Source organism: Lontra canadensis, unplaced genomic scaffold (genome assembly GCF_010015895.1).
Source record: "Lontra canadensis isolate GAN:19392208 unplaced genomic scaffold, GSC_riverotter_1.0 scaffold35, whole genome shotgun sequence".
In the NCBI taxonomy this organism is placed as follows: Eukaryota; Metazoa; Chordata; class Mammalia; order Carnivora; family Mustelidae; genus Lontra; species Lontra canadensis.
The window spans coordinates 3,444,542-3,472,129 of NW_022631029.1; the positions used below are offsets into that span (position 1 = coordinate 3,444,542).

Consider the following 27,588-nt stretch of genomic DNA (forward strand, 5'->3'; position numbering starts at 1 on the left):
GGCGGCAGCGGTGGCGGCGGGAAGATGGCGGAGTCCGGTGGCGGCGGTGGCGCTGGTGGCGGCGGCTTCGGCACGGGCCCGGGCCCCGAGCGCCCGAGCAGGTGAGACCCGTCGGCAGGGTGGGCCGGCACCTGCCCCGGGGCCAGGGTGACGTGTGGGGAATCCTGGGGGTCGTGAGTACTGAGGAGCCATCTGGGCCAGCTCGAGGGTCTTTACGGGGGATTGCGGGCTTTAGGGTGTCATGGAGTACTGGGGGGACCGAGGGCTGCTGAGGGGCAGCTGAAGGCGGGCTGGGGACCCCAGGACCTCGAGGTATCTGCATGCGGCCCTAGGGGTCCGAGGAGGCATTGAGGAGCATGGAAGTCTGAAGGGAAAGCCATGGACTCCTGACTGATGGGACCATAGGGGAACTGGGGATGCCAAGGGACCTGGGAGGCAGAGAGGCCCTGAGGAGGGGGCCATGGGCTGTCTTGAGCTTGTTGAGGCTGTCTTGAGGACTCTAAAGGAGGGTATTGATGGAAGCTTGAGGGGCTGAGGCCTAAGGCTTCCTGGAGGGTGCTGTAGGATCCTGCCCTGAAGTGTCTAAAGGTGGTCCTGTGGGCATGCAGAGGGGTTCTGTGGAAGGCTGGAGGTAGGGCCTCAAGTGAATCTGAGGGCCTGAAAGAGGCCTAAAGGGTCTAGGAAGACCTGAAAGGGGAGGCTGAGGTTGCCGCCCAGGGGTCCCAATGAGTCCTTTTGGTCAGGGAAGGGTCTGGACTTCCCAGGGGTCCTAAATGCCTAGGGTGGGTCTTGGAGAGCATGAGGCTGATGAGAAAACCCTGAAAGTCTAAGGAGAGTCCATCCTTGGTGCTCCTGTCTCCCATTCCCATGGGGTTCAAGCTAAAGGACTTGAAGCAAGGTCTTGCCCACAGACCAAGAGGGCAGAATTCACCCCCTTTGGTCAAAGGGAAGCTCCCTTTTCCTTTGCCCAAGTCCGGAGACGGGTTGCTTGAACCCCAGAATTGGTGTAAAAATTGAAGGTGTTGATATGCATTGTTATGACTTTTCAGAGGGGAGGAACATCTCCCTTAGGTAGCACAATCTCCCTCTTCTCACAGGGCCAGCATGGCCCAAATCCTCCCATCCTGGCCTCCCAGGAAAGCCTGCCACCCTCGATCGGCCAAGGAGGAAATCTGGGCTCTTCCTTGAAGGTGAGCTTATGGGAACAAATAATTCCAGTGTGAAAAGCGATGAAGTTTACTACTTTTGTGCTGTGGAGGCAGTTCTCATTGTGGAGACTTGGGCTGGTGCAGACCTGAGAGACCTGATGGCTTGAGGCATGAGTTGGGCTTTAGAGGCCTACAGTGGGGAGTAAGGAGAGATCAGAAGATTTTAAGACATTCAGGGGGTAGAGTTGGCAGGGCTTGCTGACCAGGCCTGAGGTGACATGTAATGAACAGATAGAAGGGGACAGCTAACCCCAGGTCCCTACCTTGGGCCCTGGGATGGGATAGTCTGGGGGCAACAGCAGGGTATAACTTATTACATACCATATAATTCACTCATTTTAGCAGTTGATAGAGTTTTAATTAATTTATGGCATTATGTACCCCTTAAAAACAATCCAGTTTTTTGAGAAGGTTTCCATCACCCCAAAGAGTTCCCTCAAGCCCCTTGCAGTCAACCTCCAGCCTCAGACACACCCTGATCTGCTTTTGCTCTCTAGTTTTGCCTTTTTAAAAATTTTATATGCCGGCAACCCTACAATATGTGGGTTCTTATGTCTGGCTTCTTTCCCTTAACTGAATGGTTTTGGAAGTGCATCTAGGTTGTCTCAAGTATCAGAAGTGTGTTCTTTTTCATTGCTGCAGAGTATTCCATTGTACGGGTGGACAGTTTGCTTATTCATTTACTGGTTAGTGGACATTTGGGTTTCCATTTTGACAATTACAAATAAAGTCCCTGTGAACATCCAGATATGCGTTTTTATATTCTCTTGGGTAAATATGTAGGAGTGGACTGACTGGGTCCTATGGTAGATTAGGTTTAGCTTTTTAAGAAACTGCCAAGCTGTTTTCCAGAGTGACTGTACTATTTGGACTTCTACCAGCAAATGTATAGGAGTTCCAGTTGCACTGCGTTCTCATCTACACTTGATGTAGCCAGTCTTTAATTTTAGCCATTTTAAGTATATACTGGTATCTTATTTTGGTTTCAGTTTCTATCTCCCTAATAAATAATGATGTTAGACACTTTTTCATGGGCTCATTGTGTATTCATATCTTTGGTAAAGTGTCTTTTTAAAGCTTTTGCCCATTTTCTGATTGAGTTGTCTTCTTATTATTGACTTTTAAGAATTCTTTATATATTCTGGCTACAAGTCCTTTATCAGATATATGATTCACAAACATTTTCTCCCAGTCTGTGGCACATCTATCTTTCTTTCTTTCATTCATTCATTCATTTTCTTTCTTTTTTTAAGATTTTATTTATTTTTTTGTGAGAGAGACAGAGAATGAGAGAGGGAGAGAGAGAGCATGAGAAGGGGAGGGTCAGAGGGAGAAGCAGGGAGCCTGATGCGGGACTCCATCCCAGGACTCCAGGATCATGACCTGAGCTGAAGGCAGTTGCTCAACCAACGGAGCCACCCAGGTGCCCCTCATTCATTTTCACTCATTTTCTCAGTGATATCTTTCACAGGGCAAAATTTTGTCATTTTGATGAAGGGCAAGTTTATCAGTGTTCTTCCCTTATGGATTATACTTTTAGTGTGATATCTAAGAAATAGTTTCTTTTTTTAAATTTTATTTTAAGCAGGCTCTGTGCCTGGCATGGAGCCCAGCATAAGGCTTGAACTCATGACCCTGAAATCAAGACCTGTGCTGAGATCAAGAGTTGGATGCCTAGGGGCGCCTGGGTGGCTCAGTGGGTTAAGCCGCTGCCTTCGGCTCGGGTCATGATCTCAGAAGCCTGGGATCGAGCCCCGCATCGGGCTCTCTGCTCGGCAGGGAGCCTGCTTCCTCCTCTCTCTCTGCCTGCCTCTCTGCCTGCTTGTGATCTCTCTGTCAAATAAATAAATAAAATTTAAAAAAAAAAGTTGGATGCCTAACTGACTGAGCCACCCAGGCATCCCCTAAGAAATCTTTTCTAAATGGAGGCACTTTAAAAAATATATTTCATTTATTTATTTATTTATTTATTTTTAAGATTTTATTTATTTGACAGACAGAGATCACAAATAGGCAGAGAGGCAGGCAGAGAGAAGAAGGGAAGCAGGCTCCCTGCTGAGCAAAGAGCTCGATGCGGGGCTCGATCCCAGGACCCTGGGATCATGACCTGAGCCAAAGGCAGACACTTACTTAACCAACCGAGCCACCCAGGTGACCTGGAGGCACTTTTTTAAAAAGACATTTCCCCCACTTCTGAGCTTCCCATTTGCCCCCCTCCATCCATCCTAGTGAAAAATTACAGTTGTCCAGAGTAACTGATAGGAGAGGGGCTCTTATCCCTGTGGTGCTTGAGTGGGGCGAAGGGCAAGAATCCCTTAAATGGTGAGATGGATCATGTGGGAAGAGGAGCAGTTTCTTTTGTTGTTGTTGTTTGTTTGCTTTTTAAGATTTTATTTATTTATTTGAAAGAGAGAACACAAGAAGGCAGAGAGGCAGGCAGAGAGAGAGGGGGAGGCAGGCTCCCCACTGAGCAGAGAGCCCAATGTGGGCCTTGATCCCAGGACCCCGAGACCATGACCTGAGCTGAAGGCAGATGCTCAACCCACTGAGCCACCGAGGCACCCCAAGAGGATCAGGTTTTGAGGGGGATTGTGGCACACAATATTTTGCCAAGGATCCCTTGAGATATAGAGGCCCTTGTAACGTTCTTTGATTCCTTCCTTCATTTATTCCAGAGGGGCCAGCAAGGCCCGGTGTATCACTTGCCCATGCCTCACTCCTCTTCATCCTTCCACACTCCCGGGTCATGGCGTCTCAGAGCCATCTGACTGACCACCGAGATCAGTTACCTCCCAGAATGCTTTTTCCTGGTCACCTTGATTATTTGGTAAAATTTATATAGCATAAAACTCACCTACTAAAACAACAATTCTGTGACATTTAGTATGTTCACGATGTTGAGCAACTATCCCATCTGTCTAGTTCCAGAACATTTCCACCACTCCAAAAGAAAATTCTGTACCTATTGGCAATCATTCCCCATTCCTCCTACCCCAGTGCCCTACAACCATTCATCTCATTTCTGTCTCCATAAATGTACCTGTTTCATAAATGGAATCATATAATGTGTGACCTTCTTGTCTGGCTTCTTCACTTTGTATGTTTTCAGGGTTCACCTACACTGGAGTGCTCATCAGTACTCCATTCCTCTTTAGGACTGTGTGATACCTCACTGTGTGGACAGACCACATTTTGTTTAACCGTTTGACCAGCAGATGGACTTTTAGGTTGGCTATTTGGATAGTGCTCCTGTGACCACGCATGTTCCAGTTTTTGTCGGAACACTTTTTTTTTTTTTAAAGATTTTATTTATTTATTTGACAGAGAGAGAGAAAACACAAGCCGGGGGAGTGGGGGAAGGAGAAGCAGGCTCCCTGCTGAGCAGAAAGCCTGATGCGGGGCTCGATCCCAGGACCCTGGGATCATGACCTGAGCCAAAGGCAGAGGCTTAACCCACTGAGCCACCCGGGCGCCCCTTTTGTCGGAACACTTGTGTTCAGTTCCTTGGGGTGTGTATTAGGAGTGGAGTCACTGGGTCATATGGCTGTTGTGTGTCCTTGATCATGCTATCTCAACCCAGTGCTCCTTGGTGTGTTTATTAGTGGAAATGCTAATCTGCCTCATGCTGTCGTGTGCCTGGAGCAAGGGTTGCACAGACGAAGTAAATGTTCAAGAAACATGGCTGGAGGTGGGGAGGGAGAGAGAAAGGGATAGATGAAAGGGGTGTGGAAAAGCTCTCTAGGGCTTGCAGCCTGGCGGGTAGGATGTCCCTTCTATGGGATTGGGTCAGTCCTTCGCCTTTTCAGGGAGACTTGGGGGGTTGCCGAAGACTGGGGGAGGCTGGCCTTGTCCATGAGGTTGGTTTTGCAGTCTGCCAGGAAGCGCGTGCATCTGCCTTTTTGTCCCATAAAGGGCTTTGTCATTTGGCCAGGGATGGGGGCGGTTCCTGTCTTCCCCTTGGCCTTTCCAACGGTCCCACAACTCAAGAAACTGTCCTCAGGAGGGACTGAGTTCCTCCATCCCCCACCGCCCCCAGCGTTATATAACTTGTTTGTTCCAACTTCACTTTTCTGCAACCAAGGGGGAAAAAAAGAAAGAGAAAAGCTTATTCTCCTTCCTTCCCATCTCGAGGGATCAACAAAAAGCTCGTTGCCTAGTAGAGATGGTTGTTAATAACCAGGCCGAAGCTCCGGGATGGTGGGAGTGTGGCTGTCTCAGCCGAGGGCTTCGGGGTCCTAGGGGAGGGGAGGCGGGGTCCTAGCTGTAGGCTCACTCACCAGAAAGACACTTGTTCTCTAGTGGCCCCCCGCCTCCCACCCAGCTCCACCTCAGGCCTTCCACAAGGGTCCAGGCTCAGGAGGGAAGACAAGTTTATGGCCACATTGGGGGTTGAGTGGCGGGGGATAATGGAGGAACTCTCCTGGGAGTTGGACGTCTCTGGCTAAATTCCGTCACTGTGAGGTACCTGGCTGGCTGAGTTCCGGAGGGACCTTCTTGCCAAGAGGCTTTTCAGATGTTGGGTTGTTGGCATTCTCACTCCTCAGCCCATCTTCCAGAAATGTGTCTGGAGGGGGCACAGTCTCGCTGACTCGTGCGGCTCCCGGGGGCTGAGACGAAGGCATCGGGTGAGCGATGTGCTTGCCACAGGTGTTTTCATGGGCAGTTAGGGCCCACGGTGTGAGTGGGTTCGGCACAGTTCAGTGAGGCATCTATTTGCTTCTGGCTTGGTGACCTTTGCTTGTTTAAACTTTCTTAACAAGCCCTCTCTGGCTGTGTCCTAGATTGTCGCCACTCAGCCCTGAGGCCCTGGAAGAGTCCAGTCCCCCAAACCTTGTGTGAAAGATTGAGGGACCTTTTGGCCTTCTGAGAAGGTTCTTGTTCCTTTGGCTTTGTCCTCTTTTCAGCCAGGTGGGAGGTATAGGGATTTGACCCTGCAGAGATGGGGCCTCAGCTCATCCTCTTGAGAATTCTGGGAGATTTGGTGGTAGCAGGTGCCTTATCAGACCCACCTGTGTCTGGCCCCTCCTCTGGCGAGCAGGGCCGCCCCACATACTCACTGTGCACCTTGGGCATGTCTGCAACTCTCTGCACCTCAGACTGCTCATCTGGGAAGTGGGACCACAGGCCCACTGGGCAGGGTAGCTGGGATAAAGGAAGCTGGGGCCAGGGTGTAAATGTTAATGCAGAAGTGGCCGAGTTAGCCGGCAGTCCTGTGTGCCGCGCCCGCACGGGGCCTGACGGGGCTGCGGGCTGTTGTTGGCAGGTCTTGCCTTCGAGTCAGTGTGGCAGGTGGGGAGAGAGAGAAAGTTGGTGTGTTAGTCCATTCTGGCTGTGGAATACCCAAGACAAGGTGGCGTATAAACAACAGAAACATGTTTCTCGAAGTTCTGGAGGCTAGGAATTCCGAGATTGAGGCGCTGGCAGGTTTGGTGTCTGGTGAAGCCACTTTCCGGTTCAGAGATTTCTATTTCTTTAGTGTATCCTCACCTGGTTGAAGAGATAAGGGGGCACTCTGCGAGTTCCCCCCACCTTTTAAAAAAGATTTTAAAGATTATTTTTTTTTTTTAGTAATCTCTACACTCAATGTGAGGCTCGAGCTTATAAGCCTGAGATTAAGAGTCACATTCTCGGGGCACCTGGGTGGCTCAGCCATTAAGCATTTGCCTTTGGCTCAGGTCATGATCCCAGGGTCCTGGGATCAAGTCCCGCATCGGGCTCCCTGCTCCTTGGGAAGCCTGCTTCTCCCTTTCCCACTCCCCTCGCTTGTGTTCCCTCTCTCTCTGTGTCTTTCTCTGTCAAATAAATAAAATCTTAAAAAAAAAAAAAAGAGTCACATGCTCTATCAACTGAGCCAGCAGGCACCCTGGGGTCCCTATTATAAGGGCACTGATCCCATTGATGACTCCACTGTCATGACCCAATCACTCCCAAAGCACCCCCCTTGGCCATCTTAATACCATCACTTTGGGGGTTCGATTTTAACATGTGAATTTCATGCAGTTGGGAGGATGGTGGCTCCGTTACTGGGTGGTCATGAGAGAGGGTCAGTGGCAGGGGCAGGAGGAGAATGGAACATTCCGGTCCAGGCTGCTTCTGCAACGGATGGCTCTGTGCAGGCCTGGCACCTGGCAGCAGTGCAGAGCGCAGCTCTGTGGGTCTCTGCAGAGTATCGGGATGGGGGCAGCTGAGTCTGAGGCAAGCTGTGGGGAGCGCTGGGCTGGAGGTGTTAGAGGGCTGGGCCAGGAAGCTCAGCTCCTCCTCAGGGAGAGAGGCGCCCCTTTCCTCACCTTCTCGCCAGCAGGGCCCTGCGAGCTCATGATGCGCAGTTGCTCTGCAGACTGCTCACTTCGCCCCGATTGTGGAGCATTTGTCTCACAGCTGGACCGCTTCCACCTGGTAGCTGCGACTCCCCTGGGGGACGGCCTTCTTGTCGTCGGCCATTGGGGTGGAAAGGTTTTATTAGCCTCTGCTATCATAGTGCCATCTCCAGGGAGCCCGCGCCGTGTGTCATCCCGCTTTTCTTCACGCCAGTTATTTTTTATTGCTGATCCGCATGGGAGAACTTAGTGAGACCAGGTCGGAGGTTTGTGCTCACATACCCCCACGCCCCAGATGCTTTAAAAGTGGGGCTTTCTCTGCATTCCTGCCCTTTGGTCTTAGGGCATGTTGCAGACTTGGACTTGAAGGCCCCAGAGAAGGGTGGGAGGAGTAAGGGGACGGGGAGGAAGGACCCAGATAGAAACAATTCATCAACGGAGGTGACTTCTGGCATCCCTGGCTCCTTTCTCTTGTGGTCAGGACTCACTTGACACCTTTCTCTTCCTCTGGTGATCATTGCATAGTTCCTGTATGCCTGCTGCTGTGCTTGGTGCTGGGCATGTGGGCCCCCAGGACAGTTAGGCCTTGCCCACGTGGGACATGCCAGCAGGGTTAGCAAGACAGTTGTGCAATCATTTCTCCATGCTTGCCATAAATGATCCTGAGGCCAGGTGGGAGGTTCCTACCTTTTCTGGGAGGTTCTGAGAGCCTCCTCATGAATGAGGTTGAACTGAGTCTGAGGGTTCGTGTCATCAGCTTGGGGGGAAGTGGGTCATGGGAAGTAGATTATTTCCTGAGTATAGGCAAGTGGCATGTGTAGGTACTGAAGGAGGAGCAGCCTGGCTTTTCAGGGGTCATGAGGGCAAAGAGGAGCTGGAAGAGGTGGGAAGGAGGAGGCTGGGAGCTGGAGTGGGGGGTGTAAAATTTGAATGAGGGCAGGGACCTGGGTCAAATTGTGTTTGGGAAGACTCCCTCTTTCAAGAGACAAGGGGGCCCAGGCCTAGGTGGGAGTTGTAGAGATGGTAAGATAGGCATGGGTTTTGGGGAAGATTCAAAACTGAACTCATGCCATGTGCTGATCACTGGTGGAAGCCAGGCACAGGGTCACTGGCTTTCAGGTTTCCTCCAGGGATGGAGGAGTGAGTGCTAGGGAAGAACTCATCCAGCAGGGAGGCAGGCAGGAGGTAGGATGAGGCCCCACTTGCCTGCGGCTGTGTTGCCTGTGAGCACCCAGCAGAGATTGGGAGGCAGAGCTGGACTTCCGGCCTGGAAGGCTTGAGAGCTTGTCTCTACTCTGGAAAGCCCTTCTGCCTCTCCTTGCTCAAAGGCGTCAGGTCTTCCAGCGAGCAGCTCCTGGTCCCCGGAACATCCCTTCTCCTGAGAAGAGGCTTTGGCCTAGCCTGAGCCAGCCTGGGAGGTCTCCCCAGTTTCAGTTTTGCCGCCCTGCTCTGAGCTTTGCCTGGAGAGCACTCACCACACTACTATCTCCTCCCCTCACCTGCTGGCGCATCGTGCTGGTTCCACCTTTGAGCCACGTCCCTGTCTGGTCCCTTCTTCCATCTCTTCCTCATCCTTGCTCTGAGCCACCATTGGCTCTTGCCCTCTGACTGCTTCCCCACACTCTGGCCAGTGAGCGGGTCCTTCCCAAGATAGGTATCAGACCATGTCGCTCTGCCTGCCACCTGCCAGGGGGTGGGGTGGTTCTTCACTCTCAGAACAAATTTTACTTCTCCATGTGACCCCCGCTCCCACCCTCATAGTAAGACCCTGCCCACCTGTGGGGCCCTCCGTGTTTCCACAGCCCTGCTATTCTCCCAGCAGCACTCCTTCGGCACCCCTCCTGGACGTCTGACCTGGCTCTTCCTTGGCTGGAGTGTCCTCTGTCCCAGTGCTTTGCACAGCTCCACCTTTGCCTCCTCGGGGCCTGGTGGCTCTGTCCACCTGCCTTTCTGCATCCGCTGCCCTGTGCTCACAGTACATTCTGTAGGCTTAGAGACTCACATCCCCTCGAATGTCTGCTCCCCGGGGCAGAGCTTTGCCGTGGTAGCCCTGATTTGCTCCAGCAAATACCCCACACATAGTCTGTGACAGGATTTTGAGGGGACCTGGCCTGACCTAGAGGCTTCTGGAAGAGCCTGCTGCACTCTGCTGGGTGGGGATCCCCCTTTTCCTCATTGTATTTAATGGCATGGTCTGGGTAGAGAAACAGAGGCAGGCATGTTGGCAGTGAATCAGCCCATTAGAAGCCAGTGAGCAGTGCCCTTTTGCGTGTGCTTTGTGTAGTTAATGAACAGGATCTCAGCCCTGTGTGCTGAGGACGGGAAACGGCCAGCCACTCTCCCTGTCCAGCTGCCTGCAGTGGGGAGTGGGGGCCACGGGGTCCCCACTGCCGGCAGAGCCGCCTCCCTCCGGTGGTAGCCGCTCCGCAGCTGTGCAGCCGAGCTCTTAACACTTGTTAACCCCGAGTCTCCAGTCTCTTCCTCCTGCCCCCTCCCCTTCCCCATTTCCCTCCAGGGAGGGCTGCTCAGGATTCACAGAACTCGTCCCCCACGGCTAGGAGAGCGCTTCCCCGGCATTCCTCTTCTGCGGAGCAGGAGCGGGTGTTGGGGCGCCGCCAGCGCGGTTTCAGAGCCCCGGCCGACCCGGTGAGTGGCTGATTCCTTCGCACACACCACCTCACCGCACACTGAAAATATTGTGATTCGGGAGGAAGTAACCGGCACCTTTGGGGAATCCCAGACCTTTCCTGTGAGGGAAGCAGCTTCCGGAATTGAACAGCTCAGCCTAGAGGAAATTTTGAGGGGCGGACCTTTGGGGTTTTAAAGGCCTCAAGGGGGGTCACCCGAGATCGAGATCGAGGCTGAAGATGTTTTCTGACGCCACAACTGCAGAATTCCACAGGGGTCAGAGACGGATCGGGTGGGAGCTGGCTGGGCTGCATATCCGGAGAGCTGTCCTCTCCATGGGATGTTCGAATTTGAAGCAGCCTGCTGGAGGGAGCGGGAGCAGAGAGACCCGATCTCCAGAATCTACCGAGAGACTGGAGCTGCGAGTAGGGCGGTCTCCCGAGGTGGGGTTGAGGAGGTGGGGCTGTGTCCTGGAGGCGGCAGGCACATGAAGGAGCCCCCCGAAGCCCCCCGAGGCAGCCCCCACATAGAAAACTGACAGGACTGCGTTTGAAAGTTGTAACTGTGTGCTTGCCTCGGTGAAATCTAGTGGGTCCTGGGACGGTGTCTCTTGCTCTTTTCTCCCCCTCTCTGTCATGCAAGGTGGTGAGGCAGGGCAGTTGGGAGCACGCAAATGTTTACGCTCCACGTGAGTCACTTACGGAAGCAAGATGTGGTGTTTTTCTTGCTGAGGCTGATGGCATCGCACGGCCCTGCAGCCCCAGCCTTGGGCCTGCTTCCAGCATTTTAGCATTTAGAGTTGCTGAACTTTCGCAGTGGGGGACACAGGGAGCTTGCTGACCTTTCGTGGGGAGCCGGCTGTCTTGTCACAGGCGGGCAGGACTCAGGCTGGGTACCGCCACTACCCACTTGCTGCAGATCGCCCAGCTTGGACTTCCGCCCTGCCCCCCCCGCACCCCCTCCCATCCCCAGAGTAGAAAGCCTGTGTGCAGCGCAGGGAGAGGCGGCAGCTGGAGAAGCGGTAACTCCCTGGTGGTTTTTTCAGAGGCTCATCTGGAAAGTGGTGGACAGGAGCCCTGGACCAGAGTCTTCTGACATTGAAGGTCCCCTTTGGTTATGAGTGCCAGAAATTCAATTCTCTGCCTTTAGTTAGAAAATAAAAGTTCACTGTTCACATTAAAAAAAAAAAGTTCAGGGAAAGTTCTAGTTTTAGGTACATTGAGATTCAAGGCTGAGATGATTCTCTTGGACTCTGTGACTCCTTTCTCTCGGCTCTGCCTTCCCTCCTGGCTCTTCAAGGTGACCTGGCCTTGCAATGCCAGGGGGAACACTAATCTCCATTCTGGTCCCCCCAGCAAAAGTCCCAGGGAAGGCTCTGATTGGATCACATGGGTCACACCCCGATCCTGTGGCCAGGGATCTGGGAGGCTCTGATTGGTCATGAGTCTCTCTTTTCAGCCCAGCGATGGGATCTCCTGATTCCTACCCCTGGGGAATAGGAGGTTCCCTGAGGAAAACAGGAGGCCTTTATCAGAAGAGGGGAAGGATGTTGGCACCCCTAAAATGACAGTATTCATGACAGGCCTCTTCCCATGCCTCAGTCTGTGCTGCTGTTGGAAGGGCCAGGCTGAGCCATCTCCGTGTCTGCATCTGCCTGTGCCTGGCCCAGCACCACTGGTCATGAGCATGTGCCGTTTGGCAGAACTGACTCTTTTGGGCCTCAGCCCCGTCCTTCCAGGTGAGGTAGCCGGGCTGGACACTGAGATGCTGGAATTTGGCAGTGCTGGAATCTCACTGAGTTATTGATCGAGTGGTGCTTTGGGCCACGTAGTCATGCCCCTACTTGCCTGACCTGTAGAGTGAAGGGGTTTTGCTTATTCGAGTGGCTCCATTTCCAAGCCCAGTGCCGTGGAGGTAATGTGAGGGGATGGGCTCTGCCCGGGATCAGCCTTGTGTCAGTGGGTGGGAACAAAATAGGCATAGCCTGAGCCTGAGCCTGGTTCACTAGCTTGTCCCTGCCCCCGCCTCACATGGAGGCCCTGACTGGGCTTTGAGGGGAAAGAGAGGCTGTGGAGAACCCTGGCTGGGTCAGGAGGACAAGCATGGCCATAGGGGAGACCTTCTCCTTTCCGAAGGCTTGGAGGGTAACGTGGCAGAGGTGCATGGAAGAGCTGGCGGACTTGGAAGTGTGGCATAAGGAGGAAGGTTGGGTCGGGGGACAGGAGGAGTCAGCCCTTCAATATGGGGAACAGTATGAACAAAGTGTGGAGGTAGGACATTCTAGAAAAAAATCCTGCTGAGTGCTTCCCGGATTGAGCCCAAAGGATAACATACCCAGTCCCAGAACTTGGACCAGAAGGTTGCATGGAGGGGATGAAGAGAGCAGATCTTTGCAGTGTATATCTGCAGCGAGCAGAGATATGAATCAGGCTCCAGCCAGCCCATACTGCCACCTGGTAACCATCAACCATCCACCTGGCACCTCACCCATCCATCTACCTCCCTTTCCACCCACCTATCCATCCGTCCATCCATCCATCCCTCCGTCTACTCACCTACCCACTCAGCCATTCAGCCCACCAGTCAGTGGGCATGACAGCTCTGAGCACGTGGTGCCAGGTGCTGGGACACAGCAGGAGACGGAACCTGCCCTGTCCTTTCCTGGTGAGGCTCCTGTTTCAGCCTTGGAGAGCTAGGCTGGAAACGGATGGTGCACCAGATGGAGCACTGAGAGGGAAGGCAAATAGAGCTGGGCTGGGGTCAGAGAGACACAGGGGCCTGGGTGAGGCTCTTGCAGGGTGACCTGGCAGAGTGGGATTGTGTCCCTCCTAGTGGCTGGAGGGTTGGTGGGATAGTCCACATCCTTGCCCTGCCCACATCGAGGAGCCACATCCTGCCCTTCCCGCTGGCCAGCTTTATATGCAGTCATGGCTCAGTGCCCTTGGAGAGTGGTCTCAGGCCAGCTTTGGTCTCCCCATCTGTATCACAGAAGTGATATGGGGCCTATCCATCTGAGGCTACAGAAAGGCCGGCACTAGCCAGGGCCTCTTGTGTGCTGTGTGGCCTTGGGTGGGTGCCCGAACCTCTCTGTGCTTCAGTGTCCCCATCTTGATAATAGTGGTATCCTCCTTTCCATATTGCCCACCAGGAGGTGAGCTGGGAGCCACATCTGTACAACCCTGGCCCACAGCACTGCATGGAGTAGGTGCTCATTCTGCAGGGCAGGGAGGGGTGGAGGTATTGTGAAGGCAGAGAGCTTGCTGCTGGTGAGGGAGGTAGGCTCTGGAAGTCCACTTTTCTTTCTCGGCTTGAGAAATGGCCAGAGTGGGGCAGGTTGGGGATTGGAGGAGTGCTGCCCCTGTGTCTTCCTGTCCACCAGCAGTGGTCAGGTCCCTGTATGCCCTAGGCTTAGTCAGAGGCTGGAGTGATGGCACAGGGCCCAGGCAGGAGGTCACAGCCCAGCTTGTGGGACACTGGGCTGACAGTGGCCCATGAAGAAGGAGGCTGTGGAGGATCACGGGGCACTGAGGTGGGAGAGTGATGGGATTCAACGTTATTGGCTTGCGCAGGTGGGAGATGGGCAGTGTCTGCAGAGTTCTGATTGTGACCCACTGAATATTTGGGGAATGCAAGGCTCCATGTGGTTTGTCCCTGTCATAGAAGAGCGGGACAACCGAGCTGGCAGGGCTTGCCTTGAGTGGAGCTGGCACCTAGACTAGTCCAGGTTCTGTGGACATGGAATCTTGGGCGGGCTCCTGGGTGGGCTTGACGGGGCCTCGTTGTGAGGCTTGTGCTATGCGGGGGCAGACCCCAGCCACTACTCCCAGCCCTGAAGAGTTCACTTCTCGGGACCCCTGGGTGGCTCAGTTGGCTAGGGTCTTGCCCTCAGCTCAGGTCTTAATCTCAGGGTCATGAGTTCAAGCCCCGCGAAGCTTTACTTCTCTCACCATGCTGGGTTCTTAGTCCTTGGGAGGGTTCGGGATGGTTCTTTCAAGGTGGATGGGGGTTCCAGAACCTCTGCCTGCCTGTCTTGATGACCTTTCCACCCTTAGGCTCCCTGGCTGTCACGTGGGGGCTCTCTGAGTTGCCAGCCCCCGGGCCCTGCAGGGGGCATGGTTACTTCCTACTGGGAACTCTTTGACACCCCCTCTCTTCTGTCACCCTGTCACTGTTTGGTGAGCCCAGACAGGCAGAAGCCAAGGATATACATATAGGGAGATGGCTGCAGTGGTGATGCCATGAAGAAGGTGAAGTGAGCAAGTGTGGCCTGGGGCTCTTTGCAGGACCCTGGGAGGGCGTCTCCATAGGCAGCGTGTTTCCAGGACGGACTCAGAGGGCTGTGGCTGTGCCCACGCCTCTGGCGCTTGGAGGCAGTTGGGTGGGAGGGAGCGGATGAGACTCTGCCCCTGTCCATCGGCCTGGTGCACCTGCCCTCCTGGCATAGATCCAGTCACGGGTGCACAGATAAGCTTTGGCTCTGGGCCTCCTGTTGAAAATTATCTCAGAAGATGTGGGGGGAAAAATAGCATGATGAGCAGGAATGAGAAATAAACAACCACTGATGGCATAGAAGGGGCCCAGGCTTGGTGGGGCACCTGGGATCCAGGGGCCCTGGCTGGATTTCTTCTCTCCCTTTCTAGGTCTTTGTCTCCTTCCCCCCAGGCTGTCTGTCTTCGTCTGTCTGGGTCTCAGTCCCTTGCTCTCTGAGTCTTTGTCCCCCTGGATCTCTGCTAGTGCTTTGGTGTCCTGGCCTGTGGGGCCACTGCAGTGAGGACCTTCATCTGCTGCTGGGCTCCATGCTTGTCCACTCAGAAGCCCTGGTCTTTTGTCTGTTCTCCTGGGAGCCCAGGGATCAAGCCCTTATCAGGAGGGACAGCCCCAGGCCTGGGCCTGTTGCCCTTCGAGGGGTGAGGAGGGCGGGCCTGCCTCTGGTGAGCAGTCCCAAGAGAAAGCACACTGACGTGAGCATGGGGGCTGCCGGCCAGCCTGAACATTTGAGGGCCCGTGCAAGGTGCCAGAACATGGTGATTCTATCCTTTGGGCTGGGAGCACAGTACCCAGAGCTGTGAAATATTGTGGTAACCGTGGCAACAGTAGCTGGGGGTGTCTGCCTTTGTGGGGCATATGGGACTCCAGCTCAGATGCACTTTTACCCACGGAACTGCGTGCCTAGGAGCCAGCGCCTGGGGCTCAGCAGTCAGCAGGTTGTGGTAGAGCAAGAAGTAGAAGCCAGTGCTGGAGCTGCTTGCGACTGGAGGGGCTGTCCTGGGCCTCAGTTTCCCTGTCTTGGAGTGGGATTCATGAAGTTGCATGTGAAGAACCACGCCTGGCCACCTGGCACACGCTCAGTCAGTGGGCCTGCCTTGTTAAGAGTCAGAGGTGGATGGGAGGGAGAAGGCAGAGAAGTTTCCAGTATGGCTGGAGGACAGGGGGTAGGGGGAGGGTGTTGTGTGAAATAGGGCAGAGGGGTGGACCAGCTGGCCGCCAGAGCTTCTCCACCCACCCCGCCTCTGGGTTCTGTCTCCCTCTCTGGGTCTCTATCCCCCTTTTTCTGGTTTTCTGTTTGCCGCCCCCCCCCTTTCTCCGGTCTCCCTCCCCGTTTCATTCTGGGTCTCTGTCCCCTCTCTCTCCCATGAATTGCAGCATCTTCCCTGCTGATGAAGCCGGGACCCTCGGGTGGAGCGGCTTGGAGCTCCCTGGTACGACTTCGGCCGGGGTGTGAGCCAACCAGCTGTGCTGCGCTGCTGTGCTCCATCGAGCCACATGGACAATAAAACCAAAATTGGCTTTGAAAGTGGAAGTGCTCTCCGTTTTGAGGGGAAGTGAGGGAATTTGCATGTCAGAACAGTATGTTAAAGGGGCAATACCGTCAGACTCTGTTCTGGCCCGAGCTTTGGGCTCCATGTGGGGGTGGGAAAGGATTTTACAAAACCCCAAAGAAATGTTTCCATGAAATTCTTTCTTGTTCTTGCCTTGCCTTTTTTTTTTTTTTTTTTTTTCGACATTCCAATGAAAAGAGCTGTTCCGGGGCTTCAGATCTTTCCTGTAGGGTTGGGAAACCAAGCATGGAGACCAGGGCCAGCAGCCAGAGGAGGGCAGGAGTTGGGGAGCACCCACCCCACCAGGTGTTGCTTCCAGGGCAGCCCCCACTTCCACTGTGGGGCCCTGTCACTGGGGTACGGGAACCGCAGTTGGTGTGGCCCTGCCCTTCCTGTGGCCTCCCCCACTTGGACATCTTCTCTTGGGCTGGGTCCCCCTAAAGCAGACCATCAAACAAAGATTCCAGCCCATGGTGTTTTGGGGGTGACCCCACGAAGGACTGGTGTTTTGGGGGGAAGGAGCCCACACTGGGTGCCAACCAGGAGCTGGAGACAACATGGGCAAAGGGCTTGGCCATCTGAGGACCCCCAGGGGATTGTGGACGTCTTGCCATGGGTGGTCCACTCAGGGGTCTTTACCCTACCCAGTCCCACTTTACATTAGCCCTGGTGTAGGGGAAACTCCAAGGGATGCAGTGGCTGTGTCCCCACGTCCAGCACAGGCCTGGACCTGGCCAGGGGTGCCTAATGACAGTGGTAGGGGATGCACTATGGGAGTAGGGGGTCAGGACAGCCTTGAGCCCAGGCCAGGCCTGAGGGGGCACACATAGCCCCTCAGAGGCCAGATCCAGGCCAAGGGTGCAGCTGGGGCGGCAGTAAGCGGCCTCCAGAGACGTCTTGACCCGGCTGCTGACGCATTGGCTCCGATGACTCAGTGCGGGTGACCGTGGCTCGGGTGGCCGTCTGGAGACTCGGACAGGCTCAGGGCTGCCGCCGCCGCCTTCCTGGGGGCCCGTGGCCCCGCCGTGCCGGCCGCCCCCTGTCTGGGCTGGCCTGAGTAATGGGTCCTTCCCTTAGTCATCGGTCCCAGGCCTCAGCCCTCCCTCCTCCTCCTGCCCACCTCCGCCTAGCCAAGCCTGTCTGTCCTGGGGACTCCAGCCCCTGCTGGCTTCCTTCCTCCTTCCCTGAGCTCCCCAGAGGCTGTGAGGTGTGTGTGGGGTTTTGATGGGGGCTTCAGGGACAACTGTGCCATCTGTGAGATGAGAGGGGAAAAACAACCTCTTGGGTACTGTGAGCCTTGCCAGGGGCATGAGGAGAAGGGCCTGGAGGAGGATGAGGTATGTACAGAAAGGGACCATTTCCTCCCCACAGTGTATCTCAGGCCTCATACCTTGTAAGTGGAGTGGACTTGGTTGGGGGCTCCGGGTGAGGTATGTCCTAACTCCTGGGTGGGAGCATTTTCATGCTTGGAGTGTGCATGGCCTCTGTGCTCAGCTGAAGGTCAGCCCTTTGTCAGAAGGTACGATAATTCTTTATACCCCTTTGGAAGGTGTTTAGCTTGTTTCTCATCTTTGGCCCCCAGAAACGGTATTTGGTGAATATCCTCCTGGATCCATCATCTTGCATATGTAAGTATCCCTGAGATAAATCTCACCAGACTTGCTGGATCAAAGATGTGAGGCTTTAGAATTTTGCTAGCTCTGTTGAACTGCCTTCCTGGGGATTCTTCCACTTCACACTCCCACTGGGAACTGATGTTGAGTGTCTATTGCCACACAGCCAAAGCTTCTGCTCACCTGGGGTGAAGCCACTCCCTTGCTGAGTGGGCTTCCCTTATATTGAGCCATGCTGACTCTTAGGTCTCTTCAGTCAGGTGTGCTTCCTTTCCTATGAACCATCAGCCCACATCCTTTGTGTATCTTTCTGTGAGATTGCTGGTTTTATATTGATTTTTTGGTGCTCTTTATATATGGAGGACCATGGCAGACATATGTCCAGGAACCAACTGGCTCCAGAATGAAGTTGCCCCTGGTATGAAATCTTTCTTCTGGTGGAAGCATGTGTGTGCATGCCAGTCCCTGGAGCTTGGAGGAAAGCACATAAAGTCTTTTGGCCTTGCCTCATAATCAATCAGAAACTTCTAAGAAAAAAAATGAAGCTAGCTGAAAGCAAAATGGCGAAGACTGGAGTGTGTGTGGGGGGACACATGTACAAAATCTATGAGGCAAGGTGTCCACAGAGAGGACCTGCCATGTGCCAGTGCTCTGTGGGTGGTTCCAAGCTTCAAGTTTCTAAGCACTTGGCACCATTCAGGGGCATGTGGGTGGCTTGTATGGGTGGCGGCGGGATGCAGCCCCTCACTGGGCCATGCCACCTTCTCAGCCCAAAGGGAAGCCAAGGGAAATATCTGCGGCCCCTCATTTACCAGGAGGTGATGGGGACAAGGGGGAACCTCACTGCAACCCTGTGACATCCGTGCTTCTGCGTGCCCCATTTGACAGACAAGAAAGTGAAGATCCAGAGGACTAGGGTATGTGCTGAAGTCACAGAGCTGACAGATGGCAGAGCAGGGGTTGGAATCCTGCCCTCTGCCTCTCACACCAGTAGCCTGATGGAGCAAGGGCTGTGGTGTGGCCCTGGCAGGCTTCCTGGAGGAGTGTGTCTCACTCACTTAGCTGCATCTCCCCACCTTTGCGTCCTGGACCAACCTTGAAACACTCTGCTTAGGGCCAGGCTCTGGATGTCTGGGATTCTGAGGGATCCTGGTTAGGAAGGTGGGATGTTGATGCTGTCTAAGTGTCACCTTCTCACACCCCCCAGCCTCTGCAATGTGGAGTGGGGTCTATGGAGAATGGTACTGCCATCCCCAGGGTGCCCACACCTGCTGAATCCTGTCTGGGTCTTGATGTGGTCCCTGGTTATTCACACGCATGGTGAAGGTTGAGATATGCCTCTTCTCCACTCCCTGGGCCTGCTGGGGAGGCCCCAAGAGGTCGCACCAGCTGTCCCTGGCCTCCAGGCCACTGTGCTTCACAAAGGGGTCGAGTGCCGGCGTTTGGCAGTAGGGCCCTGTGGCACGGGGGAAGGTGGTTCCCGGTGCTGTCTTGGTGTTGGCCTGGCCCCAGGTGGGGCTATAGGAAGAGGGTGGGCTTCTCAGGGTAGGCCTTTTGTGGAAGCCAGGCCTTTGGGGCCAACACCCAGGATGCAGCCAAGCCCTCTGCTCCAAGGGAGAGGCTGGGTGTCACTGTCTAACAGTGGGGGTGGCAGGGCTGGGGACACCCCAACTTTCTGGCCTCTGCACATTTCTGCTCTAGGCTCCTCTCCCCTCCCCAGCTGTGGGACGCTCAGAGCTGCGATGTGAAGCCTCTTCTGGATGATTTGACCTCTCTGGGTCTCCATTCCCCAGACTGTGCAGCCAGTGAGGGCAAGGCCTCTCCATCTCGTTCACTCTGTGTGTTCCCACCCATGGGGCAAGGGGCTGACAATGCCAGTGAAGTGAGAGGAGGGCAGGGGGTGGGGGCTCAGACCTGAGCACCTCAAGGGTCCTTAGAGGTTCCTATGGCATGTGGGCTTATTTCAGGCGGTCTGGAGGCCTGTTGGGGGGGTTGGTGAGAAGACCCAGTGGAAGCCCTTCTGGAGACATCCCAGTCAGAGCTGTATGCTGCAGGACAGCCCTGACCAGAGGACGGGTGCACTTTGAAGCCCGAGGGTCTGTGAACCAGCAACATTCCCTTTGTGGGTGGATTGTGGGAAACTGGAAGAACAGAGACTTGAATTTCCAGCAGCAGCCGGGTCAGGCACGGCGGTCTGGACGTAACAATATGGGAGGGGAACGGGGGCATGTGAGGTGGGCATCCCCTCCACCTGGCAGGGAGAGGCAACCAGACCAAACTAGCGACTTGGGCCTTCTGGGCCTCTGTGGCCTTCAGGAGGGCTGTATGCCAAATCTTCTGGGCAAACCCGGGCTCTGGCCACCGGCACCACCAGCATCCCAGCATTACTGGCCCAGGGGAGCGCGGTGCTGAGTTCTGAAGCATGCGCTACAGCCTCCCATGGGTGGGAGGTCTGCCAAGTGCAACCATGTCCCCCTGCCGTGTCCCGTGTCCCCCATGCCATGTCCCATGTCCCCTTCTCCTCCCACACCAGGACCCTGAGTACCTTGCAGGCCTGTGGTCAGCACCCCAGGACCCTGCAGCTCCTCTGGCCCTTGGTTGGTTTGCCCCCTTTTCCTGAGGCTCTTGTGGAGGAGCCACTGAGCTGGTGGTCTACGCAGGGCAGAGACCGTCAGCCGGCAGCAGCTGCATTGACTGAGCGCCGACAGTATGCCCTGTGTTTGGCATCAGCTCTTCTGTCCCTAATATTGTTTTGGGAGCTGCTGGACAGTGAGGGCTGAGGAGCCTTCTTTCTCCTGCTTTCTTGGAAAGACCAGTGCCCACATTCCTGGCCCTCATTTGTGGGCAGGCGTCAGTCCCAGGAATGGGAAAGCAAGTTCCAGAGAGCTGGAGGCCGTGGGGAGAGAGCAGAGTACTTGGCCTTGGCCTGGAGTGGGTGAGGGATGGGCTGGGAGAGTCCTGGTGGGGGTTCTTGACTCCACAGTGGCCTGACCCTAGAGGTGATGGCATTGTTCCCTCCTGTTGTGTTCGGGGGTTGAAGTGATGTAATAGGGCCTCCTAAACCATTCATTCTTTAATATAATATAGTCAACCAGTTTTTCAAGACAAAACAGCAGAGGGGATAGTGGTGCTGGAGGGGAGGGGATGTGGGGGTGAGCAGGGCAAGGGGGGAATAGAAGTCCTCATATACTGTGAGGAGGTGAGGGCCATGGCAGGTGGCCATGGCAGGGTTTTATGCAGACCTGAGAAAGCTCAGATATCCTTTGGTTTAGTCTTATTTATTTAATCTGATGTGAAATTCACATAACATAAAATCTACCATTTTAAAGTGAACAATTCAGTGGCATTTCGTGCATTTACAGTGTTGTGCATACATCATCTCTATCTAGTTCCAAAACATTTCCCTCACCCCCAGACGAGACCCTGTGCCCATTAGCTGTCACTCCCCCACCCGCCTCCTGCAGCCCAGCAACCACGAATCTGCTTTCTGTCTCTGTGGATTTGCTTGTTTGGGACATTTCATATAAAAGGAATCGTACAGTTTATGCCCTCGCGTGACTGGCTTCGTTCACTCAGTGTGATGTTTTTGAGGTTCATTCACGTTGTAGTGTGAATCAGCTTCATTCCTTTTTATGACTGAGGACTATTCCGTTGTGTGGATGACCACACTGTGTTTACCCACTTACCCTTCGGTGGACACTTGGGCTGTTTCCACCTCTTCTCTTTTTTTAAAGTTCATTGTTTGTTCTAAGAAGACCTTTGCCTCCTGAACGGTTATTTTGAGGTGCAGCAATCTCTGTTTAACGTGTCTCCATCCCCCCATTGAACTACCCTGATAGGCAAACCCATCCTCTTAGGGTAGATATTCTTGGTTTTGTGGCTTCCCCACAATTTGCTGAGACTCACCCCCTGCCCGCTTCATTGGCCATGACAGGGAGATCCCACCCACTCTGTCCCATCCTGAGCCTGGGTTCAAATCCTGCTGTGTGGTCTTATAGCTCTGGTCTTACAAGCTACTTATTGTGTCCTCATCCTTGGGAGGTAGGACCAATGGGCTTTTAGCTTCCATTAGACAGTCAAGTAGACCCCAGAGCCAAAGTCTTTGGAAAATGACTTTGTGGTTGTGTGGCTGCCCTCCCCTGGGGTGCTGAGCACAAGGGGCTCATTGGGCAGGTGTCCAAGTAGCTGGGCCTCCAAGACGGTGAGCCTCTCTTGGCCTGTGACCCGCCCCCCGACCCTGGGGACCAGAGCTGCCCTCGAAGCTGTAGGTTCCTCCTCAACAGCCACGCTGGGGCTCCGTGCCAGCCCCTTAATCCCACCCTCACCCCCTGCAGGGGACAGACAAGGGCTTTGCCCTTGGGGGCGGCCTGCTAGGGCATGGGGGGGCAGTGGTGTGACACGGAGACTTGGTCTATCCACATTATGGAATATTACTCAGCCACGAGAAGGACGACACAACCTGGGTGAGCCTCGTGACATGCTGAGCGAGAGAAGCCCCATGCGAAAGGCCACACAGTACCTGACTCCATTTATGCAAAGTGTCCAGAAGAAGCAAATCCAGAGACAGAAGATAGATTGGTGGTTGCGAGGGGCTGGTGTGGGGTCTGGTAGAGGGGGGTGAGGAGAGACTGCTGATGGGGTCTTATTCTGAGGGGATGGAGATTTTCTGGAACTAGCTAGAGGCGGTGGTTGTGCAATGTTGTGTATGTACTAAATGTCACTGAATTGTTCACTTTAAAACGATGAATTCATGGGGCGCCTGGGTGGCTCCGTGGGCTAAAGCTTCTGCCTTGGGCTCAGGTCATGATCCCAGGGTCCTGGGATCGAGCCCCACATCGGGCTCTCTGCTCAGCGAGGAGCCTGCTTCCTCCTCTCTCTCTCTGCCTGCCTCTCTGCCTACTTGTGATCTCTGTCAGATAAATAAAATTAAAAAAAAAAACAACAACAACTATGAATTCCACGTGATGTGAATCCTAGCTCAATTAAAAACCAAAATGGGCATTAGAGCCTCCTCAGATCCTAGGAGAAACCCTGGCCCTTTCACAGGTGGCAAATGGAAGCTGGAGAGGTGATGTCCCTTGCCAAGGCCAGTTGCCAGGCAGGTGGCTAATGAGATGGGGACCCTGGTTTTGTGTCTGCTTCTCCAGGGCCAGTTCTGGTGATTTTGCCTGTGCCTGGGGCAGCTTCAGAGCCCAGGTGAACCAGCCCAATGTCACTGGGCAGAGATTAGACAGAACTCAGGCCTCTGAGCTCAGCCCCCACCTCTGCTCTCCTGCAGCATGGCTGACAAAAATGGAGCTCTCAAGTGCACCTTCTCAGCGCCCAGCCATAGCACCAGCCTCCTGCAGGGCCTTGCTGCCCTCCGTGCCCAGGGCCAGCTGCTGGACGTTGTACTCACCATCAACAGAGAGACCTTCCACGCACACAAGGTGGTCCTGGCCGCCTGCAGCGACTACTTCAGGTGAGCCCAGGTCTCGGGGGGCAGGCTGGAGAGTGCCCCCCCGACCCCCCCAGCTAAGAGGGAGTGACCTCAGCACCAGGCAGGATGGCTGTGAGGGAATGTGGCTGGTGTTGGCCACATATTCAGTAAATCTGAAGCTTTTTCTAGGTTTATAACTTTCTCCGACTTTTGGGGGACATGGTGTAGGCAAGCGGAACATGCCTGGGGGCTAGAGGTGGCCCCTGGCACCCAATTAGCTGCTTCTGCCCTGGGGGAGTAGCAGGGCTTGGCCTTGTTTTCATTCTGTCTTTACTTGACACCTGTGTGTACCAGACCCTGTGCTTGGCCGTGGGGATCCAATAGAGATAAGACAGACACAAGTCTCTGCCTCCATAGGTTCCTGTACTCAGGCTGAGGAATAGGAAGGACGCCCAGATGGGGGTCCCCATGCATGCCAGGCTGTGTTGTAGTCCCTTCACAACAGGTGAGGCCTTCCTGGGTGTACTGGTCAGTCTGCTGCGAGAGCCCTTTCCTAAAATCCCCTTCCCTGTGCTGGGCTGTGTGGGGGAGTGAGGGCCCCTTAGAGCAGGACTAGGGCCGTTCTCACCAGCTGGGGACTGTCATGGGCTAAGGACAGTCTCCCTCGTTTCCTCAGTGACCAGCTGGCCAGTTCCTCCTGCCAGGCTGTGACCCTGCCAGAGAGAGCTGGGGTGCTGTCCTAGGGGTGGCTTTCTGACCCTGCTTTGCCAGTGGTGGCTGGGGTGCCCCTTCAGATTGTCTCACAGAGCCCCAGCTTAGGTGCATTCCGAGGGCTGCATGGTCCTCGAGGCTAGGGTGGCAAGGCTGGGACGGCTTGCCTGGTGCGCCCCCCAGCCTCCCACCCCCCAGGCTCAACAAGGCTGTTCTGGGGAGCCGGAGCAGCCAAGCCATCTGGGGCGCCGTGTCTATTTTTATTCTGGATTTGGGGACGGGTGGGCCGGCCCAGCCAGAAATGCCCTTTAAAGGCTCCTCTGCGCTGGCACTGCAGCCGGCGAGGCCTTAAAAGGCAAAGCTCCCTCCCGTCGCCGTGGCTGCCTCTGCCTTCGATGGGCTGATGGGACTCATGGGGACAAGAAGGGGCAGGGTCCGAGGGGCTGCCCAAGTGCTGCTCCTAGAAGGCTCCATGGTGCCCTTGCTCAGAGTGTTGGGCAGTTGTTAGTTGGCGGCCCCACAGCAGCATCCAGCTCAGCTGTCCCCACTCTGGGACCTGAGCCCAGGCCACACTGGGTGTGTGACTGGGGGACAGGCATCTGTTGGATGAATGGATGAAGGAGGTTCCTTCTCCTGGGTCGGCCATCACAATATGTGCTTGCCCCATGAGAGGAACCTCTTATGCACTCCCAGAGGGTGTTGGGGTTCTTGCCCCTCTTCCTGATGGGGGCTCCCCCAAAGGCTGGAGGGTGCTGTGACCCAGGTCCTGTTTCTCGAACTGGTGCTCACATCATTAACACCACTTGCCAGAGCAGGACAGAAAGGCTGACAGCTAGTGTCACTCACTCACTGGGGGTGGGGGATGTCTCACAGTGAACTAGGGCTCCTGTAGGCCATTCTCGGAGGGCTTTCCTGTCTGGGCCTCTCTTTAGAGATGACAGTGACCTTGGTGAGGCCTCCTAGTGGGTGCTCTGAGCTGGGGACCCTCACCCCTTCCCCTTCTGTGGGTGATGGGACTGAGACTTGGGCTCGGGGTGGTGGAGCCACATGCCCACATGTGTCTGCTGGTGCTGGTGAGGGGCTGGCCTCTGAGAACCATGGTGCCCAGTGTTCTTGGGGTCCCCACCCTCTCCTGAGCCTGCTGTGTGTGTGGTCTTAACAGGGCTGGGTGCCAAGGTGGGGCTGGCACTTGCCTCATGGCCAAAATCAACGTTTGGCCTTTTCCTGCCCTCCTGTACCTGCCCCGCCATGAGTGGTCCCCCCGGTCCCCTCTCTCTGAGCCAGTGCTCCACACCTCTGGGTAGGCTGGACGTACCCCCACACAGAGGGGCTGAGGGGGGAGCTGCTGTTTGTAGGAAGACACATGGCTTGGGTGGATTAAAAATCCTTCTTTTCTCTTCTACGTGTCTTTAATGAGCATCTGGACTCTTTCCCCTGGTTGGCTGTGCCCTGCTTGTGGTGTCCAGGGGCCAGTCTATTCCTGGGTGGCCATGAGGCCCCCTTGGCAACCCCAAGCCCACATGCTGTGTTTCTGAACTTCAGGGCCATGTTCACGGGTGGCATGAGGGAGGCGAGCCAGGACGTCATCGAGCTGAAGGGTGTGTCTGCCCGTGGCCTACGGCACATCATCGACTTTGCCTATAGTGCTGAGGTGACTCTAGACCTGGACTGCGTGCAGGACGTGCTGGGCGCGGCGGTCTTCCTGCAGATGCTGCCCGTGGTGGAACTGTGCGAGGAGTTCCTTAAGGCCGCCATGAGTGTAGAGACCTGCCTGAACATCGGCCACATGGCCACCACCTTCAGCCTGGCCTCGCTCAAGGAGTCTGTGGATGCCTTCACCTTCCAGCACTTCCTGCAGATCGCGGAGGAGGAGGACTTCCTGCACCTCCCGCTGGAGCGCCTCGTCTTCTTCCTGCAGAGCAATCGGCTGCAGAGCTGTGCGGAGATCGACCTGTTCCGTGCGGCAGTCCGCTGGCTGCAACATGACCCGGCCCGGCGGCCGCGCGCCAGCCACGTGCTCTGCCACATCCGTTTCCCGCTCATGCGCTCGTCGGACCTGGTGGACAGCGTGCAGACGCTGGACATCATGGTGGAGGACGTGCTGTGCCGGCAGTACCTGCTGGAGGCCTTCAACTACCAGGTGCTACCCTTCCGGCAGCACGAGATGCAGTCCCCACGCACGGTTGTGCGCTCCGACGTGCCCTCCCTGGTGGCCTTTGGGGGCACGCCCTATACCGACAGCGACCGCTCTGTGAGCAGCAAGGTGTACCAGCTGCCTGAGCCGGGCGCCCGCCACTTCCGGGAACTCACCGAGATGGAGGTGGGCTGCAGCCACACGTGTGTGGCCGTCCTCGACAACTTTGTGTACGTGGCCGGGGGCCAGCACCTGCAGTACCGCAGCGGCGAGGGCGCGGTGGACGCCTGCTACCGCTACGACCCGCACCGGAACCGCTGGCTGCGCCTTCAGGCCATGCAGGAGAGCCGCATCCAGTTCCAGCTGAACGTGCTTTGCGGCATGGTGTACGCCACGGGTGGCCGCAACCGGGCGGGCAGCCTGGCCTCGGTCGAGCGGTACTGCCCGCGGCGCAATGAGTGGGGCTACGCTTGCTCTCTGAAGCGCCGTACCTGGGGCCACGCGGGTGCCTCAGCAGGGGGCCGCCTCTACATCTCTGGCGGCTACGGCATCTCCGTGGAGGACAAGAAGGCGCTGCACTGCTACGACCCTGCCACCGACCAGTGGGAGTTCAAGGCCCCCATGAGCGAGCCCCGCGTGCTCCATGCCATGGTGGGGGCCGGCGGCCGCATCTATGCCCTTGGGGGCCGCATGGACCACGTTGACCGCTGCTTTGACGTGCTGGCGGTGGAGTACTACGTGCCTGAGACAGACCAGTGGACCAGTGTGAGCCCCATGCGGGCTGGCCAGTCGGAGGCTGGCTGTTGCCTTCTGGATAGGAAGATCTATATCGTGGGGGGCTACAACTGGCGCCTCAACAACGTCACGGGCATCGTACAGGTGTATAACACGGAGACGGATGAGTGGGAGCGCGACCTGCACTTCCCAGAGTCCTTCGCGGGCATCGCTTGTGCCCCTGTCCTGCTGCCCCAGTCAGGGACCAGGAGGTAGCTCACGGCACCCCGGGAGCTGGGCCAGCCTCAGGCTGTCTCTGTGAGGGGTGTGCTGAGCGCACACTGGGGCGGAGAGCCACAGAACCACCCCTGGCCCGTGGCTGATGTGGTGGGGGCTGACGCCTTGGGGCCTGCTGCATTGATAAGGCCCCCTCCTGGGGTCCCTCCTTCTTTCCCGGAGCAGATCCTGGCTTTGTGCCCACTGAGGGAGGCTGCCAGCGATGAGGCTGACGTGTCGTGGCAGCAGAGTCACACCTGAGGAGGTTTCTTTACCTGCCCCATGACCCCGCTCATGGAGGGAATCGGGGTCTCCTTTGAGATGTGGTTGTGTGGCTTTGCCCCACTTCTCTCCTCTCCCAGCTTGGGGGCCTCAGACATTTGGATATGAGCTCCTTAACATCGATCCCCAAATCCCTGGTTTGCGCCCTGCCCCCCCTCCCAAGTTTCTTGCACCATCTATTTTTTAAAATAAACACCACCCCCAAACTCTAACATATGGACCTCTAGGAGCTGGTGAAGTGGCAGGGAAGCACCCAGCTCAGGGTTGACCTCAAGGGTGGGCATGTTTCTGCCTCCAGCAAGCCCAGGCTGCTGGGGTGGGTGGGAGGGTGGCCTTGGAGGAGAGTTTCGCATTTGTCTCCATGCCTGTTCTCAGTCCCAATACCTTCAGTATGTGCGGTTGTCCACTTTCAGAAGGAAAAAACATACCCAGCTCTCAGAGACAGTCATCACAATCGCCCAGCCTTC

At 55.5% G+C, this 27,588-nt stretch overlaps 1 protein-coding gene across 3 annotated transcripts; it reads left to right on the plus strand.

Annotated features, from left to right (window-relative positions):
• On the plus strand, window positions 1-27,588 carry KLHL26 (kelch like family member 26). 3 transcript variants are annotated; one of them, XM_032867717.1, is made up of 4 exons: window positions 8-101; window positions 17,555-17,600; window positions 22,864-23,046; window positions 25,258-27,588. In XM_032867717.1, exons 3-4 carry the CDS (start codon window positions 22,865-22,867, stop codon window positions 26,837-26,839), a joined length of 1,764 nt encoding a protein of 587 aa, XP_032723608.1. In that variant the 5' UTR covers window positions 8-101; window positions 17,555-17,600; window position 22,864; the 3' UTR covers window positions 26,840-27,588. The 3 variants fall into 3 exon arrangements, with proteins under 3 accessions (XP_032723605.1, XP_032723608.1, XP_032723607.1); XM_032867714.1 differs by lacking the exon at window positions 17,555-17,600 and having other exon boundaries at window positions 1-101; XM_032867716.1 differs by lacking the exons at window positions 8-101; window positions 17,555-17,600 and adding an exon at window positions 19,081-19,390.